This window comes from Panthera leo, chromosome B1 (assembly GCF_018350215.1).
Source record: "Panthera leo isolate Ple1 chromosome B1, P.leo_Ple1_pat1.1, whole genome shotgun sequence".
Lineage (NCBI taxonomy): Eukaryota > Metazoa > Chordata > Mammalia > Carnivora > Felidae > Panthera > Panthera leo.
Genome location: NC_056682.1, coordinates 43,874,002 through 43,893,064, shown reverse-complemented (window position 1 = coordinate 43,893,064; position 19,063 = coordinate 43,874,002). Strand labels below are relative to the sequence as shown.

General features: G+C 41.4%; 1 protein-coding gene across 10 annotated transcripts in view; it reads left to right on the top strand.

The window, feature by feature from the left end:
- Nucleotides 1–19,063, top strand: part of TACC1 (transforming acidic coiled-coil containing protein 1) — a 120,576-nt gene that overhangs the window by 86,621 nt on the left and 14,892 nt on the right. For 5 of the 10 annotated variants that reach the window (XR_006201594.1, XM_042934804.1, XM_042934807.1 and 2 more), the window contains 4 exons: nucleotides 1,095–2,196; nucleotides 5,826–5,886; nucleotides 7,767–7,974; nucleotides 10,538–10,590. Coding sequence is in view for 9 of the 10 variants with exons in the window: in XM_042934804.1 (XP_042790738.1) it covers nucleotides 1,095–2,196; nucleotides 5,826–5,886; nucleotides 7,767–7,974; nucleotides 10,538–10,590 (1,424 nt within the window). In the remaining variant the exon portion in view is untranslated. The remainder of the gene's footprint in view (nucleotides 1–1,094; nucleotides 2,197–5,825; nucleotides 5,887–7,766; nucleotides 7,975–10,537; nucleotides 10,591–19,063) is intronic. The other 5 variants (XM_042934808.1, XM_042934810.1, XM_042934813.1 and 2 more) reach the window with 3 other exon arrangements.

Sequence of the window (19,063 nt, the reverse complement as noted above, 5' to 3'; positions counted from 1 at the left end):
TGTCTTAGTAAAATAAGAACTATTGGTAGTGGTGGTGGTGGTTGCTTTTAAGTAACATTGATTCTCTTTTTAAGTTTTATTAAATCCAGTCGATTTTTTCTTTCTTAAGTAAGCTCTATGCCCATCGTAGGGCTTGAACTCATGACCCGAGATGACCTGAGATCAGGACTCGCATGCCCTACCAGTGGAACCAGCCATCACCCCAAGGCTGTTTGTTTTAAAGCCATTTCCATATCTGCTTTCTTCTTTCTTTCTTTCTAATGTTTTTGGTTTTGTTTTTTGAGAGAGAGATTGAGAGCATGAGCTGGGAGGTACAGAGAGAGGGAGACAGGATCAGAAGCAGGTTCTGAGCTGTCAGCGCAGAGCCCAATGTGGGGCTCAAACTCACAAACCGAGAGATCATGACCTGAGCTGAAGTCAGACACTTAACCAACTGAGTCACCCAGGTGCCCCTGTATCTGCTTTTTCAAATTAGGTTTTTTATTTGGTTTCTTTCAGTTTTTTAAGTCTATAGAGAAGTTACTCTGAGCAGGCCATGGTGGGTTTTTCATTTAATTTTGAAACAGTTCGATTATTTAAACTATAGTCTAGGGAAGAGAGAATACTTGTTTTTAACATCCAGAGATTAAAATCTGTGTACCGTGTAGCATTTGGACCCTGAAGCTGTCAGGCAGGCCCTGGGAACTGTGTCGGTTCAAGATCTGAACCCTCTATCTGAGCTGGCAGTGTCTCAAGCTTTTTCCAGACTGGTTACTTTAACCTGTGGAATGTTAACATCATATTAATATGCCTTGCAATAGTCTCACAATCTATTTCGTCTTTTCCTCAGTGGCTCTATTTGGTCTAATTATTATGTGTATAGCTTGGATAAAACATGTATACGTTTTGGATAGGAAGATTGACTTTAGCGTGTAATACCAACTGTTCCTTTCCAGGCTGCTCTGCCAACCTTGCTGAATCTTAGAGATGCTTAATAGAAGCTCTTAAAGAAGGAGGAATTTGCTGCTTGTCTGGGTAGATTCAGCTAGTAGAGAGTATTTACCAACGCCAAAAAGATAAGTCTTTAATAGATGGCTTTTGTGTTTTGTTTTTAGAATCACAAGAAGTTGATGAACAGCTGGTAGCAGAAGTGGTTGAAAAATGCTCATCTGAGACTTGTTCTAGACCCTCAGAAAATGAGGTGTCACAGCAGGCTATTGCTTCTTACCCAGTCAAGGATTTCAAAGAAGAACCTGAACATGATAGTAGCAAAATTTCAGTAGTGAGGCCATTTTCGATAGAAACCAAGAATTCCACGGACGCCCCGGCAGCTCTAGGAACGAAGGCAGCTTATGGCTGTCTAACTGTGGTCTCAGGCGAGGCTTTGCCCTCCAGCACACCAGAAGCCATCCCCGACAAGGCAATGACAGAAGGCACCATGGGGGTGACGCTGGAGGCCTCCATAGAAGCTGACCTGAAGGCTGGCAACTCCTGTCCAGAGCCTGTTCCCAGCAGAAGCAAGCTAAGAAAGCCCAAACCCGTCTCTCTGAGGAAGAAGACGATTGGTGAATTTTTAGAGGCTGATGTTGCCCTAGAGGGCTCACCTCTCCCCCAGGCATCCTATCAGTTCTGTGCTGATGAGATGGATGGGAAAGCAAATCCTTTGCTAGGAGGCGCCAGGATCCAGAAACCTCCTCCTGACACTAAGGAGACCTCGAGCACCCCTGGCAGTGACACCAACGACTCTGGAGTTGAGCTGCTGGAGGAGTCCAGGAACTCACCTCTGAAACTCGAGTTTGATTTCACAGAAGATGTGGAAAATGTAGAGTCCAGGAAAGGCCTTCCGAAGAAACTTGGCAGGAAACTGGGTAGCAAACTGCCTCCCAAGGTACAGAAAGATAGCGTCAGTAAGCCAGTAGGCGCCAAAGGTGGGGACCAGCCTGCAGACCCAGCTACAGACAGCGCTCCTCCCTCCCAGGCATCTGCTAAGCTGGCTCCCAGCCAGTGGGATAACCCCAACTTCAGTCCCTTTGGGGGCCTCTCCGCTCTGCAGAACACCCCCCCTCTCTCCTCTAAGGGCTCCTACCACCTTGACGAATCCATGGATCCCTTTAAACCAACTACAACTTTAGCAAGCAGTGACTTTTGTTCTCCCGCCGGTAATCATATTAATGAAATCTTAGAATCACCCAAGAAGGCAAAGTCGCGTTTAATAACGTGAGTGGCGACGGGCGTGGGTGTTGTGTTCTGTGTACTTTCTGAGTTTGGCAGCCAGCTGCTTTTGGTTTTGGTGAACCGAAGTGATCTTTGAGGTGCATCGGGGCAGACCTGCAGCTTAGAGCTTTATGCTATAGCCCTCACTGTTTTGCTTAACTCTGGCGTACAGTTAGAAGTGCCAGAGTTGTCCTTGGTGGGTGTCTGCTTTGTTTCTGAATCCTCAGCTTATTCGGCTGACCTCTCCCACCTCCACACCTTGGGTACATTTTTCCTATTAAAAAAAAAAGAAGAGGCGTGTACAACAGGCAGAGATTTGATGGTTTTCAGAAATCCTATCCAGGCTGTCAGGAATTGCTTCATATACAGAATTCAAGTGTCAGTGCTGGCCACCATCTTCAGATTCTCTGGATAAAAGGAAAATTCCATCTCTCCAGATTGATTACCGGTCTAATATCAGTAACGTGCAAAATGGTCCCAAAAGGTCTTATAGAAGTCTTTCACTTAAAACAGAAAGCTGTGACTTTTGTCACAAACAAATCTACCACAAAAAGTTGCTAAGAATTCTTATGTCTCCATGTTTAGCTTATGGCTCCATCAATACGGAGGTCAATTTGCAGTAAGAAGCAAGAATATTTTAAACATTCTTGTAAATCTGACTAAATTAGTCTTTTGTTGTGCGTTGTCTCCCTCTCCCTCCCCTCTTTTCTGGGAACGCCGTAACCACTTTTGCAGGGTCCTTGAAGTTCCCAGAGTGATCAAGCCATATTTATTCCACGTAAAGTTTCAATTTAAATTTGTTACAGGGTTACCTTTTCACAGAACTTGAGTTGATGACAATATATCCTTTTGTGACCCTGTGACATTTTACTAAAAATAAAGTCGGACCAATGACACAGAGGATGAAAAGTAAAAAGGGAGAATGAGAAAAAGTACTGTTATTTCCAGCTGTCACTGTAGATGAGTCAGGGAAATAATGTTCAGCATTACTGTGACCTAAAGGAGTATGCTAGTGTGGTGTGATGAAGTATACTAGAGAGAAAAGTTAAAGAGCAGAAAGCATCAGGACCAAGAAGCTTGAACCATGAGAAATCCTTTCTTCAGCAACCCCAGAATGCCTAAGGTGATTGAAATGTCATTAGTAGCTCTTGATTTGTTCTTTGGTTATATATGAGCAGTTAAATGGTTGCTGAAAAATATTATTGATCTGGGGTCTGCCAGGTGCCCTTCTGTGGCTGAGGTTAGTTACCTGTCTAGACAGTGCTTGGGGTATGTGTTGGCCACATCATTGCCTTGGTGCTTCCTGTGCGGTGCTTCTGGCTAGCCAAATTAGTAAGGAGTCCTTGGGAGCCTCCCCTTCAGTTGCATGTTGAAGCTGTATAGCCAGTACATTCATGTTAGATGAGACTAAATCTGGACCAGAGGGAGGGAAGTTATCGTACACCAAATTTTCAGTAGCAGGAAGTACCCTCTCAGTCCTTCCACCCTCACCTGGTAGCATTTTCCTCCTGTTCTGTTCTTGGTGAGTGAACTTCTTGGTTTAATGTACCTTGTAGATTTTTTTTGTATGTGTTATATAATCAAACCTCTTATCTCCTTGTTCCTTCTATAAGAGACGGTGTGTGACCTCTTATGTAACTTGGGCTTTGTGTAGAAAATCCCTTTGTTGGTAAGAAAGACTGGAAGTATGCATGTGGAAGTAGAAGCGAGTGGGGAGTTAGAGGTTCTGTTAACAGGTCACTTGTATGACTTTTTAAAAGATGCATGTAATTGGCATCTCAGATTCTCCTCCTGTGAAGTAGAGACATCATACTCTCCATGATTGGTATTTTGTGGATCAAATAAGATAAGTTAATGTAAAACCATTTTAAGCTTCTTGGTGATACACACCTATAGTAGTTATGAGCAGAAATGTTGTCCACTATTGTTGTATTCATGCATTGCCTTTAATCTGGGTGACGAGACATTTAAATGTTCTCAGTAGTGAAATGTTGGTTTTTTATATTCACGAATATTTGGAAGTTTACTCTTCCTCTATAAATTTGGATATGAGGCATTTCTGAGTGTTTCTACCACTCTTTCTGCATTAGAGAGAGGTTCCTGATAATCATTCGCTCACCAATGGTAACATTCATGAATACGACATCTTTATTTGTGTCTCACCTCATAGAAAGAATTTTGCAGCCTTTACATCTACCAGACTACAGATAAATATTCCAGGCTTTACATGATTTTTTTCTCCATCTGTCTGTCTCTTTCCTGTCTCTAATTTTGTTGGTGCATCAGGACTACTGAACAAGTGAAATTTCTCTGTTTTCTGTTGTAAGTACCCCGGCCGTTTCTGTTCGTCCCTGGGACCTTTGGCACGTCCTCTCCCCCAGACCATCTCTCCATAGCATGTTGGCTTCTATATCTGAGTTTGACCTTCTGATGATTTTTTTTTTTTTTTTTTTTTTTTGCATTTCATCTGCCACTTCATGAGTCAGCTTAGCCTTGCAATCGTCTGTACCTAACGGAGTGGAGACCAACCTTCCACCTTAGGTGCGAGAGCTTGCGCTCCCCAGCTCGGCACGCCTCACGTGGCGCTTTGATAATGCGTGCTGGCTTGGCCCCCACATCATCCCAACAGTGATTGGAGGGACTGACTGCTCTGCGGTTGTTGGAAATAACGGACTTCTTTGATAGGATAAGGTTGCTGGCTTGGAGCAGGGGATACATTTCAGAAGCAACTCAAATTTGGTGGTTTGGTGGTAGGGGGTGGCGTTTAGTAAGACTATTAGGAAAGAAAACCAGAAACTAGACGTAGTCGTGCACATTCTGGGAACTTTATATGCTCGTCTTGCCCCCCACACCCAGCCCCGTCCCCCCTGCAGAAGAAGAAAAAGTTGTAAATGTATTTATTTTGTCAGAGTGGCGTTTTTACTGGAAATTTTAAGTGCGTTAAAACAGAACAGCATCTGAACCAATCCTCGGATCATAAATTATGTGCTAGTTAAAAAATAACAGGTGGTTTGAATTTTCCCCAGTTCCAGTCTTGGCACAAATACTTGACATTTGCTTTCCATCTTACTGCTTCATAGGAATGGTAACAATTTACGCAAATAGTTTTATTTTTGTACTTTCTGTTGACCACAGTTCTTCTCTGTCAGCACACAGGTCTGGAACTGTCCTATCAGACTTATGTGGCTTCTAGTGCAATAAAGAACTTTTTTAAAGAATCTGGTCCGGCGTGGTAATTTTTCTAATGAATGTCAAAGCCAAGTGAGTTGGGATCAGATGAACCGAATGTCTCTAGGTGCTAAGGCTACCTCTGAAAGGCTTGGTGGCATGTAATCAGAACCCGTAGGGGTCAGAGTACTGGTGTGTAACATCCCACAGAAGCATATGAGGAGGTCTTTTCAGAGAGTGAGCTGAGCTACACTTCATTGCTTGCCTTGTCTCTTGGGAGAAGATTCAGAGACATAAAAGGTGTCCCCCTCTCAAATGTGTAGATGTAGAACTTGTGTGGTGCTGTATGCTTTCGCTTCTCTCTGCACACATTGCTGTCTCTGCGCCATCTCATAGCTTGGAAATTGCCAATGTGATTCCAAAATGGCCTGTTTTTGTTTTTTGTTTTTGTTTTTCCTTTCCAGGAGTGGCTGTAAGGTGAAGAAATATGAAACACAGTCTCTTGCTTTGGACGGGTGTTCTCAGGTGAGTCCATGCCTATCATCAGGATGTCTCTTAGATCAGTGGTCCCAAAGTGGTGTTTGTATCCTCCTGGGGGAGCGAGGGGTAGATTAACGAAGAGTTTGCAGTGGGTGTCTGAGTATCTAGTTTTGAGGAAACCAATTTCCAGATCCTTAACTTCCCACAGTGACCTAAGAAGGCTCCTGAGAACATAGGAACCCTTCATACTATCCTTTTCCCACTTCTTTTGAGTAAAGTTTTCTTTCATTCTAAATCTTACTAAGGTGCATTTGATGTCTGGGACATCAAACAAAGGGCAGATTTGAAATATTGGTGTATATTTTAAGAAAGTGAAGGACTTTAATAACTTTTTTTAAAAGTCAAATGGTTTTCTAATTCATTGCTTCCAATGAGGTAGGAGAACCTGAGATGTCACCTGATTATTGAAAATTACCTTTGACACAATGTTATATGTCACTTATATCTCAATTTAAAAAATAATTTTTGATTATAGATTTGCTTGGGTATGTAACTTGGAAAGAGTTTCAAAGAATTGAAAGACATTTCTATTACAAAACTTTTTTCTGTTTCACTTATTTATATAAGTAGGCTTAAATATATAAGACTCTTTACTGATTTATAATTTAAAAAATGAAAAACAGGAATAAAATTCATGCAGACCCTTATTTCCTTCTAGCAATAAATATTTGTCCATGACCATATGAATTGAGAAACACAGAAAATCAAGCACGCAGACCCATCTGATTGGGATAAGATCCTTTTTAAACTATTTTAGCATAACCATGATTACAGAAACGCATTCACTGGTTAACAGAATGCATTTTAAGTTTAACTAACTTTACACAGTTTGGACCAAAAACTTGGGTACATGGCTTAAGATTAAAAACAAACAAAAAATGATTTGTCCTCTGATTTATTTTTTCATCTATTACAAGTGTGTAATTATCCACTTTCAAATGCTGCTAAAGTGGCAACAAGAACTGTGAGAAATTTACCTTTGATTTGATTCAGAAAAATTGCACGTATCACACTGCAAAAGTTTTAAATAATTGATTCAACAAAATGTAATCGATACAAAAGTAGAAACTTTTGTATTTGATAGTACTTATCAAAAGTTGTGATATTTTTAGGATAAATTGTGCATTAGTTAATTATAATGATTAGCTCTTCAGAAGCAAAAATGTTAATACTTAAAGACTTATAGTCATAGAATTTTTTTTTTAATTTTTATCTTTTTTAACTGAGAAAGATGGTAGGGAGAACTTTAAAAGACTTTCAAGCATATAAATGCTTTTTTAAAGGATGATTTCTTGGAGGAAGTAGAGTGGAAGTACAAATTCAGAGGGGAAAGGGTATGATGCAAATTCTGACTATTAAAGCTATTGAGGAGCGTGTTCGTGCTTGATTTTAAATAGACGATAGAGTATCATCAAATCATTCTGGTAACTAGATTGAATTAGGCAAGGCCAGTGTTTAAAGTGTACCAGATAATTGTATCCTTTGCAGTTTTTTATATTTATGCTGAGATGTTTCTGGATGTCATCTGAAAATACAGTGGGGTACCTAGGTTTTCCAAAACAATTCAAGGTGTATATGAGTAAAATATTTGAAAACCGTTGCCTTGGACCACTTCAGCTTCTTGCTTGTAAGTCTGGGTGGGCTAAAGGTTAATTTTTCAAACCTCAGATGTGAAGGTAGCTTCTAGGAAACATAGCATTCCATGATTAAGAGACCCCAGCTTCCTCTTTGATTGGTACCAAATCTGTGGTTGAGTCTTGTCAGACATCCGTGTGGAATGGTCTGTCCTGCCCCATTCCTGAGACATCACCATCCCCACTGTTGGTCTTCCTAAACGGTAGCATCTGATGTGTTGCATTTCCCAGGATGAAGGAACAGTGATCTCCCAGATTTCAGACATTTCTAATAGGGATGGCCATGCTACTGACGAGGAGAAACTGGCGTCCACTTCATCTGGTCAGAAATCAACTGGGGCCGAGGTGAAAGGTGAGCCAGAGGAAGACCTGGAGTACTTTGAATGTTCCAATGTTCCCGTGTCTGCCATAAATCATGCGTTTTCATCCTCAGAAGCAGGTATGGAAGTATATGTTCATCTTTATAATGTACTTAAGCCTAGAAATGCCTGAAAGCCAATGCAGGAGGCACTTTAAAGAGATTAGAGAATTGGGTCACTTGGAGGATAGATGTAGGATGCTGGTCTATGCTTTGCTTCTTTACCTAGACGAGGGGCACAGAAGGGAGTCTTATCAAAGAACCAGAGACATAGGGATGAGTGTGGCACAAGGCACAGGAAACACCGACATATGAGACGACTTGAATTTTGTAATAATTTCTTTTAATGTGGTCACATCTCAAAATACAGTGGCCTGTAGCCATGTTGTGATTGTTCAACTTACAGAAATAATAATATTTAACACGTATAATGGCTTACCACGTGCAGGAATAGTTCTACATGCTTTACATGTATTAGCTGATTAGTCCTTGGTAGGTGTTATTTTTTTACCCCATTTTTCAGGGAAGGGAGGTGAGACATAGAAGTTAAGTAGGTCAGCCAAGGTCACTTGAGTAGCAAATGGTAGAGAAGTAGGATTCGAAGACTATACTTTCAGGGATCATTTCTATAGTTCGTTACGAGAAGTAGGATTCGAACCTAGGCCATCTGGTTTCATGGTCTTTTGGCCACAGTGCTGATGTGGGAAGAGATTGCTTTCATTACTAGAATATTACACATTTTCCTGTTCAGGGATGTAGTAGATTGAAATTGACCAATATCCTAAAAAATCTTTAATGTTCTGATAAGAACTAACTAGACTAACCTATGCTGAAGCTTCTTACTGTTGAACTCATCAGAACATTCTAGAGCTGAGGTCCCTTTCCAGGCCCCAAGTTACATCTGTGGCCTTCAACCTGACTTGTGAAATGTTAAGAGCCATGTCCCTGACTACCTTAAACATTATTATTAACATCTCAGATTTTCAGCAATGTAATTTGATGTGGGGACTTTTATACTTAGAACTTTAAAAATCACAATCAAACCAGGGAAGTAGATGACTTTGGGAGAGTTACTCCCTCGGCCTCTCCCTGCTGCCCAGGTTGCAGCTTCCCATCTGTGAAGTATACATGCCAGGCACTGTTCCAGCTTTCTTCCCAGGCCGCTTTCCCATCTGCACCCCTCTACCCCAGTTATGTAGAATAACCTTGAGTACTCTTGTACCTACGTTTATTTCTTACATTTGAAATACCTTTCTTTGCCATCTCCTATAAACATTCTGCCCAATTCTTTCTGGTTTCTCTCCAAACTGTTTCTTGGCTTCCACCACGCTTTATGTTCCCACCACATTTCTTCTTACCGTTTCTATTCCCCATATATTTATTATAAAAGTTGTCTTTGATGAACTGGCTGAGGTTAAGGACTATGAGTGATTCCTCTTTGAACTTCCTTCAGTAGAGGAGCATGTAGATATTTGAATTATATTCTTCCTCACTAGAAGGAAATTCCTTCCAACAGAAATTTCTAGAGCAGGGGTTCTGTTAACTATAGTGCTATCCTCAGAGATAGTGAATAGCTCGTGCTACCGTGTATGTAACTGATCAGCCATGTCCTGGGAGCAGGCAGAGACTGTGGTCATGCAGGGGGGTGGTAGATATGTGGAGGTGGGAAAGGAATACGGGCTGTCAGGTGACTCAGGCAGAGTCTGTTTCCTGGGGAGAGTCACCTTTGCTCTAGGTCTTGATAGAGACATACACAGATGTGCTCCAGGGAACAAGAATCTCTCCCAGGGATGGGAAGGAACCTGTCATGTTGGTGAGTGCCCAGTAGTTCTCTGTGACTCTAGGACAAGTGGGAAAACGAGGTTGTACTGGGGAATCTGGACCCGATCCTACAGGTATAGGGGAGCCATTGAAGGTTTGTAAGCAGAATAGTGATGGTCACATTTGTGTGTTCAACAATCCACTATGAATAGACAGTACACTTAGATAGTAATTTGTTGTGGCTACATGGAAGATGGTAGCTTGAAAATTGTGTGCCCTTTCATATTTAACATTTTTTCTTCAATGAGTACACATTCCTTTAATTAGAAAAGGCATAGTATTTTTTATTTTAATGTTGCCTTTGGTGGTGGTAGAGTGGAAGGTAGACTGGAGACAAGTTTGAAGGGTGTGGGGAGGAGAATGAATTTATATTTTCAGGCATTGAAATTTAGAGTTTATTGTTTTGTCTGCTACATTAATTAGTCTGAGGATACCCTCCTGGGCTGGAATTTAAATTGACTCAGACTTGGTAAGAAAATAGCATTCTTGTCGCTTCCTCTTTCTGAAATAGTCCCTTGGTTGGTACAACTTACAGAACTTTTCATGGACACAAGGTGGCAGCCTTGCTATTCTTTCCACCTGAAGATGGCGATCCTGTGTATGGCTGGCTAACCCCACACTTCCCTTCTGAATATTTTAGACGTTTAACACAGACTACACAGCCGTCAACCAAATGCCAGTGCTCCCTTGAAAATCTTGAAATGCTGTTCATGTGTTCATAGATGTCAGTCTGGGCCTGCACTGAGGTTTTCAGAGTCTTTCACTAGGAAAGAAAGGAACGGACTTCTTGGGATAACTATAAAAATGACTCTCTGTGTTTTAGGCATAGAGAAAGAGACGTGCCAGAAGATGGAGAAAGATGGATCTACCATGACTGTAAGTTCCTACATTTGTAGGGGGTAGGGGGTGTAGAGGAGGTGCAGCTCAATCTTTTTTTTTTTTTCCTCAGTATTTTTTATTTATTCATTCATTCATTCATTCATTCATTTATTTATTTATTTATTTATTTATTTTGAGAGAGAGCACAAGTGGGAGGAGGGGCAGAAAGGGAGGGAAACACAGAATCCGAAGCAGGCTCCAGGCTCTGAACTGTCAGCACAGAGCCTGACAAGAGGCTCAGACTCATGAACTGTGAGATCATGACCTGAGCTGAAGTCAGACGCTAAACTGAGCTACCCAGGCACGCCTTAGTATTTATTTTAAAGCCCGCGTTAATTCATTAAATAAACTGTAGTCATTGTTTGGTGCTGGGGATGAAATGTAAATACAAGTTTCTTCACTTGAGCTCATAGCCTATCCTGAGATCTCCTATCCAGTGGCCACTGAGCGCCTGACCTGTAGCCAGTCTGAATTGAGATGTCTTGTTAAGTATAAAATACAACTAGTCTTTGAAGACTTAATACAAAAAAAAGAAAAGAAAAGAAAAAAATGTTTCAAACTTTTATATTGATTACATATTGAGATGATCATATCTTAGATATATGATATATATCTAACTATAGTTAGATATCTAACTGTATATAGAGATAGATATATAGATAATCTATATATCTATAGTTAGATAACTATATATAGATATCTATATAGATATATAACTATATCTATATCTATATCTATAGATAACTATATCTAACTATAGATAACTATATCTATCTATGGATATAGAGATAGATATATATCTATCTATCTCTATATCCATAGATATAGTTAGATATCTAACTATATATAGAGATAGATATATATATCTATCCATAGATAGATATCCATAGTTAGATATCTAACTATATATAGAGATAGATATATATATCTATCCATAGATAGATATAGTTAGATATCTAACTATATATAGAGATAGATATAGATATATATCTATATCCATAGATAGATATAGTTAGATATGTAACTATATATAGAGATAGATATAGATGTATAGTTAGATATATATCTATAGTTAGATATATATCATATATCTAAGATATGATCATCTCAATATGTATATAGATAGATATAGATGTATTGTTAGATATATATCTAAATATAGTTAACTATATTATTAAAATTAATTTCACTTATATCTTTTTACTTTTTAAATGGCTAGTGAAAATTTTTAAATTATGTATGCCTTGCATTGTGTTTTTTTTTTTTTAAACAGTACTGGTAGTAGATACAAAATGGAAACTAATGCTATATGAATGTTGTAATAGAATGTGTTCCAGGGCCTATGGGAGCCAGGGCTGACTGCCTGTGTAGCCAGTATCTGGGAGGCTGAATTTGAGCTCATTAAAAGAAAATTATTTAAAACTTTATAGACTTACAAAAACAATACAAAGAATTCCTGTAAATCTTTCTTTCACTCATACTCTTTGAATTTTAATATTTTATTAAAAAAAAATATTTTGAGAGGAGAGAGAGAGAGAGAGAGAGAGAATATCCCAAGCAGGCTCCACACTGTAAGCATACATGGGGCTCAGCATGACCTAAGCCAAAATCGAGAGTCAGATGCTTAACCAACTGAGCCACCCAGATGCCCCTGAATGTTAACATTTTATATAATCACGTACAGTTAACAAAATCAATTAACACTGGTACAGTATTATTTTCTAACCTATAAACCATATTCAAATTTTGTCATTTGTCTCAGTAATGTCCTCTTTCTGGTGCAGAGTCCAACTCAGGATTGCATGTTGCATTTAGTTCTCAGGTTCTTAGTCTCCTATCATCTGTGATAGTTCTTTTTTTTTTTTAATAACTTTTCATTTTTATTGGTATTAACTCAGTTTTCCCCCCACCTCCTCATTGAACCCTCCTTCATTGTTTCATTTGTAAAATCTGTGATAGTTCTTTAGTCTCTCTATCTTTCCTGACCTTGACACTTTAGAAGAATACAGGTCAGTTTTGTAGGATATCTTTCAATTTGGGTTTGTCCAGTGTTTCTTTGTGATTAAATGCAGTTTGTGCATTTTGGGTATGAATCCATCAGAAGTGACATTGTGGATCTCAGTGTGTCCCATTATTGGTGGAATTAACTTTGATCACATGGTTAAGGTGGTGTTGTCTGAGGTTCCTCCATTTGAAAACTTAGTTGTAAATAAAGAATAGGGTTTGCAAGACCGGTAAGGTAGTGAAGGGCTTTCTGGGCAGCAGAGTTGCCCTGCACAAAGGCAGGAAGTGAGAAGCATGGCCTTTATAAGCAAGTGGAATTGTTAGTAATCTCACGTGATCACAGGGTACTCTACATAGGTAGGTGAGGGCCAGATCATCAGGGGCCATAGACATGGTGCCAGGAGTCTTAGAATTCATGGTAGAAGCAGTTGGGGACTATTGTGGGGTTGTAAGTAAGGAGTATCATAATCAGTAATAGTTCAAAGGATGGGCTGGAGGCTGAGAGATTTATCAGGTAGAACCATGACTGCTTGGTGAGACGACTTGGGAGATGTGCATTGCAGCTGGGGTGGAGGTGGTGGCAAGGGAAGGTTGGCAAAAGCCACCCAGGGTTTCTTCCTTTAACGTCCTAGTGGTCAGTGTTACTGATAACCCACCCCACAAACCTAAGATAACCTTGGACTCCTCCTTCCCTCTTATTTCCACAAGCAAGATCTGTGGTTTCTATGTCCAGAAACCATACATTGCAAATTCATCTACTTTTCTCCAGCCCATGGCCACCACCAGTCTTTTTAAATATGATGGTAAGGGGCACCTGGGTGGTTCAGTCAATTGAATGTCTGACTCTTGTTTTTGGCTCAGGTCATGATCCCATGGTTGCGAGATCGAGCACCATTTTGGGCTACATACTGAACATAGAGCCTGCTTAAGATTCTCTCTCTCCCCAGCCCCCCGCCTCTCTCCCCTGCTCACGCGCTCTCTTTGTCTAAAATAAAAGTAAAAAAAAAAATAATGAAATATAAATGAAGGGAGGGAGGGAAGGAAGGAAGGAGTAATTTCCTAACCAATCCCCCTGTTCCCAGGCTTATTCTCTTATCCTTTTACATAAGCCAAGGTGATGTTTTAAACACAAAACTGATCTTGTTACTTTTTGCTTAAACCTCCTGGTTGGCTTCCCTTGTCTTTAGAGTAAGTTCAGACGCTTCCTATGGCCAATGTGGCTTTCTGCAGTGGGACTCTGCCTTTGTCTCCAGCATCTGCTGTCTCCTCTCTCCCTCGCACATCTGACTCTTGCCTTAATTTATGGAATTTCTTTTAGTTCTGTGAAGCTACTCCTTGGAGTCACTTCTTGTTTTCCCTTCTTTCCTTGTAACACTTTAAGCTTGGTGCAGGTAGATGACTGTTTGCTGCTACCTTAGCACCTACCACAATAAATACTGCTGAACACAGGAATCAGTAAATTAAGAATACAGTTGGCATCTGCCTGGCTCAGTTGGTGGAGCACGTGACTTGTGTTCTTGGGGTTGTAAGTTTAAGTCCTATGTTGGGTGTAGAGATTACTTAAAAAATAAGTCTTTAAAAAAAAAAAGAATACAGAAAGAAAAGCAGAATTGTAGGAATTAATTTTTAGATCTGTGGCTCTGAGACATCTGTGGGACCTTCTAAGTCCATTATTTCCAGGAGACAGTTCTAATAAGTACATAGCATGAGTTCAAGAAAAGCCTGGGTTGGATTTAATAGATTTGAAGGCCTTTGGGACACAGGATAATTGAAAAAAAAATTTTTTTTGCATCTTGACTAACATATATATATAGAGATAACACATCACAACATATGCATTTGTATATTTATTAAAAAAAAAATTGTACAAAGGGCACCTGGATGGCTCAGTTGGTTAAGCTTTGGACTTAGGCTCAGATCTTGATCTCATGGTTTATGAGTTTGAGCCCCACATCAGGCTGTCTGCTGTCAGCACAGAGCCTGCTTTGGATCCTCTGCCTCCCCACCCCCCCACCCCCACTTCTGTCCCTCTCCTGCTCGTGTGCTCGCGCTCTCTCTCTCTCTCTCTCACTCTCAAAAATAAGTAAACCTTAAAAAAAAATAAAAAAGGAAATTTAGAAAAAAAAGTTGCACAAAATTGTATCTGTCAGGGGCACCTGGGTGGCATAGTTGGTTCACATCTGACTCTTGATTTTAGCTCAGGTCATGATCCCAGGGTCGTGGGCTCAAGCCCTGGTATTGGGCTCCGTGCTGAGCGTGGAGCCTGCTTGGGATTCTGTCTCCCTCTTCCCCTCTCCCCTGCTTGCACGTGCTCTCTCTCAAATTAAAGCAAACACACAAACCAGTATCTACCTTCCTTTGTGTGATTTACTCTGATATTCTATTTCATTTTTTAATGCAGACTGTGTGTCCCAGTAAATTGTTTTCAGGACTCATATTAGGCCATGACCCACGGTGTTCCCTACAGGACACAGTGAGCAGTAGACGTGAAGGGACATGGGTGGAGGAGGAGCCTGTGGAAGTGTGAGCAGAAGGAGGATGTGCACACAGGGTCTCAGGAGCGTTGTCCTCTCACAAGGGCTTCACGCATTAGTGACATATGTTTCTGGGTAAAATCACTGTTTTGGGAGCCGGGCCACCTGATTGCAGCACAGCCACTCTTGGGCTTTGGCCTGTCTTTCCTCATCTCTGAGAGGGAGGGGTGCCTGCCGTCCCCACCCACGAGAGGGTGAAACTACACGCTCCAGCAGAACAGCCTGTGTGTGCACTTGGGGAAGCCAGTTCCTTTTGAAGTTTTCCAAGTACTGCGGGAGCGCTTCCTTGTATTTTCAGTGTGTGATAATAACAAGGAGATGATTGAAGAAGGTTGTGTCAAGGGGACCAAGCATTGCTCTGCACGGCTGCAGATCTCTGTGGCTTACCCGGTTTTTGAAACAGACTGGTTCAACTACAGACTGGTTCCACTTCCGGATTCCCAACTTCTTCATCCATAGAACAAGAGCACCTGTCTGACTGGTCCGAGTGGTTGTGAGGATGCGGGAATTGGTAGCGTAAAAGATAGAAGCTGCAAAGAGCTAGACCTCTATGAGATGAGGCAGTGCTGATAGGAAAAGGGCGGGAAGGTGAGCGAGAAAGAAAAATGGGGAACGCTTGCCTTTGGAGCCAGCTGCTGAACATATCCTATGTTGCCATCTTTTAAAAAGTAACCCCAGTTGAACTTCCTGAAATTGGTGAATTTCTACTTCCTAGAATGTGGGATAGGTATTGCATGAAGCAATTACCATATTCAGGACGCTCAGTGAAAGAGTCTGGTTAGCCTAGCATTCACTGTTTTACACCTCTCTGGGCTGCTTGGAAGTGAATTCCTTTGCGGTCTCATTGCCAGTGGTTGGTGGCGGCCAGGGCAAAATACCTAAGGCCAGAGGACAGTCAGTGATGGGTAGCCAGTCTCATCTTGTTTATCAGCTATTGGTCTGCAGCATTTTTCAAGTAGGAGTCAATTTATTTTATTGATTTTTTTATTTTTATTTTTTAGGACATCTTAAACTTCTTACAAGTTAAGTTCATTTGGTTTTTCAGGCATGTCTCTGTTAGAGAGAAGTACCTGGGGTGGTACTCGTCCAGTGAGTTCAAGGGCAAAAGATGGGATGAACTCAGCATGCTGTGAGAGATTAATGATGCTAATTCTCCCACTGCAAGGAGCTGGGCAAAGAGGTTTCCATTGTGGCATCCTGCTCACTGCAAATCCTGCAACCAGGACTGTGTTGGGCTCCACTATCTACAGACATGCGTTTTTTGGCCCTCAACTGTAAATGTTTTTTTGGGGACAGGGAAGAGGATTAGGGGACATGAAAAGGGACCCTTTTCGAAGGCCACGATTGATCAACTGGGTTGGCATCTTTGTTAAACGTGTTAGATTGCCCAGGCTAGGAAGGGATCCGGTGCAGTTTTTTGAGATGGTAGATTCTGTAGGCTTTCTGTGCTGTTTGATAAGCAATATGAAGGACTGAACAGTGTGAAAAACTGAATCCTAGGGTTCTTGAAAAGGCGGCTAAAATAGGCCATGGCCATAAATTCCTAAGAGCTGTTGCAGTTTGAGCCGTGAGGCGAGAGGCATGTGGCCTGGTGGAGGGGAGTGGCCAGGGGAGGCAGGGCTGCAGGCTGCAGAGCCCAGTCATCTGGATATTTCTGCCACCATCTGAGTTCTGTCTCCCACCTCCAACAGAGTGCTGCCTCTTCCAGACACATTAAGTTGTTGAGCAAGTAGGCAGACAACTCATTCATCCCCTCACAAATGATGGAGATGCTGAACTAGAGAATAGACATTGATATTTTCCTTACTAGGAAAATTCTTTTGGCTTATTTCCCAAATTCTTGCTAACTCGAGGGTCATTGGAAGCACAGGGGAGCTGTTTTTTAGAATTAGCTTGGGGATCCTGGCTTCAAATAATAAAAACACAAAAGACTGATTTTAAAGCGCATTAATTTAGAATCAAATCTAACAACAAAGTGAACCAAATGTGTCAACTTGACCCTAGGGTGTTATCTCCCTGTAGGCAAGTTACATGGGAAGCAAGATTATGAGAAAGTTTCTTGAGAAGTATGGCACAGGAAGTCAGTGTAATGACTCAGATGTCGAGAGGTTTATTCATTATCCACAAGAAGCACTTCTTATCATTTCTGGCTCTGGAATCATGGGGCGGCTTTGCTGGGTGCCTCTGACCTCTCACAGGCTGCGATCAAGGTATTAACCAGAGCTGTGGTCACCTCTAGGCTCAATCAGGGGTAGATGCATTTCCAAGCTCATTCACGTGGCTGTTGGCACGTCTCAGGTCCTTACTAGCTGTTGGCAGAGACATTGATTCCTTGCCACATGAGCCTCTCCATAGAGAGTTTCTCACAATGCAGAAGCCAGTCTTTTTGTAAACTAATATCAAAAGTGACATCCCATGACTTTTACCATAGTCTCTTTAGAAGTAAGTCACCAGGACCAGCCTGCTCCCGAGGGGAGGAGATTACACGAGAGGATTAGTACCAGCAGGGTGGGGGTCATTGCAGGCCATGTTTGAGACTGCTCACCACAAGTGGCTTCTGGCTCTAGTGATAGATCTACCCCAAGATAGTGTTTCTGGGGGGGACCTCAGACTCCTGTCAGCATGGTGGGTACCTTCCCCCAAATGCTGCTTGAAATGGGCACTGCCAGCTTGTGGCTTTGCATTTCCCTTTTCTGTGGCCTAAACCAGGGCTTTCTGTATCAGGGCCCTTCTATGTGAAGCTAAATGCAAAAATTGTGGGGGGGGGACGGGGGGGGCATTTTTTAGGGAAAGACCGAGTTGTAATGACCATGAAAAGTTTAAAAACCACTGATCTCTGACTTGGGACTTTTCTGTTCAGTCTTGGTTCAAACAAGATACCAGAGAACTGATTGATTATCATCACTAACTGATGGATTGGTTATACAGATACTTAAGATTGTTAAGATTATTGCCAGATCACTTGGGCTGGCATTTTGGATGTTATTAGACTGACTTTTTCCCTATTTACGTAAAAAAGTTTACTTACATACCATGGGCGGAAATAGCCCCCAAAATGCCTTTTAGGAAGGAGAATAGGATGAAGTCCATGTTCTTGTGAAAAATACTAACCACCGTGGCTTTCTGGAACCTGAGTTTATGATAAAAGCTTAAGTTCTGTCACATCAGAAGGGAACTGAAAACTTAGCAGCAACAAGGAAGCAAAAAACTGAGAGTACAGGCACAGACCTTGACTTTACACGTGGCCACTTTGTAGAGGGAGGGCCCATTAGTGCTGTAACCTGACACACTGCCAGGGCAGGGACACGCCACAACAGAGCAGCTGAAGTTCCTGATGACCCTGACTCATTCTGGGGGGGGGGGGGAGGGGAGTCAGCCGTGTGTTTGCCATTTCTGCTTCCTTAAGCTTGAAAGTTGTAGTCCATTTTGGAAACATTTCCACCCAAAGTGGCTAAAGTTGTACACAAAGTATCACTGTGTTGTGTTAAAAAGTTGACACCTTTTTTGGGAAAAGTTACATGGAACACATTTTCCCTGGAAACCAGAAACCCCCTGAAAAATGAGACATTTTACACTTTATATAGACAGGTTTCTCTTTGGTGCATGTGATCTTTGGTGACTGGTCACTGTGATAATCAGATTTTATCCTGTTTGGATAAGAAGAAAACTTCACTAGGCTCTCTGTTAAATGGAAGCCAACCTCCCCACCCCATATTCAGTTTTTTCTGTTTTTTTATTTTTTTAAACATTTATTTATTTATTTATTTTTTTTTTTTTAACCTTTATTTATTTTTGAGACAGAGAGAGACAGAGCATGAACGGGGGAGGGGCAGAGAGAGAGGGAGACACAGAATCGGAAGCAGGCTCCAGGCTCCGAGCCATCAGCCCAGAGCCCGATGCGGGGCTTGAACTCACGGACCGCGAGATCGTGA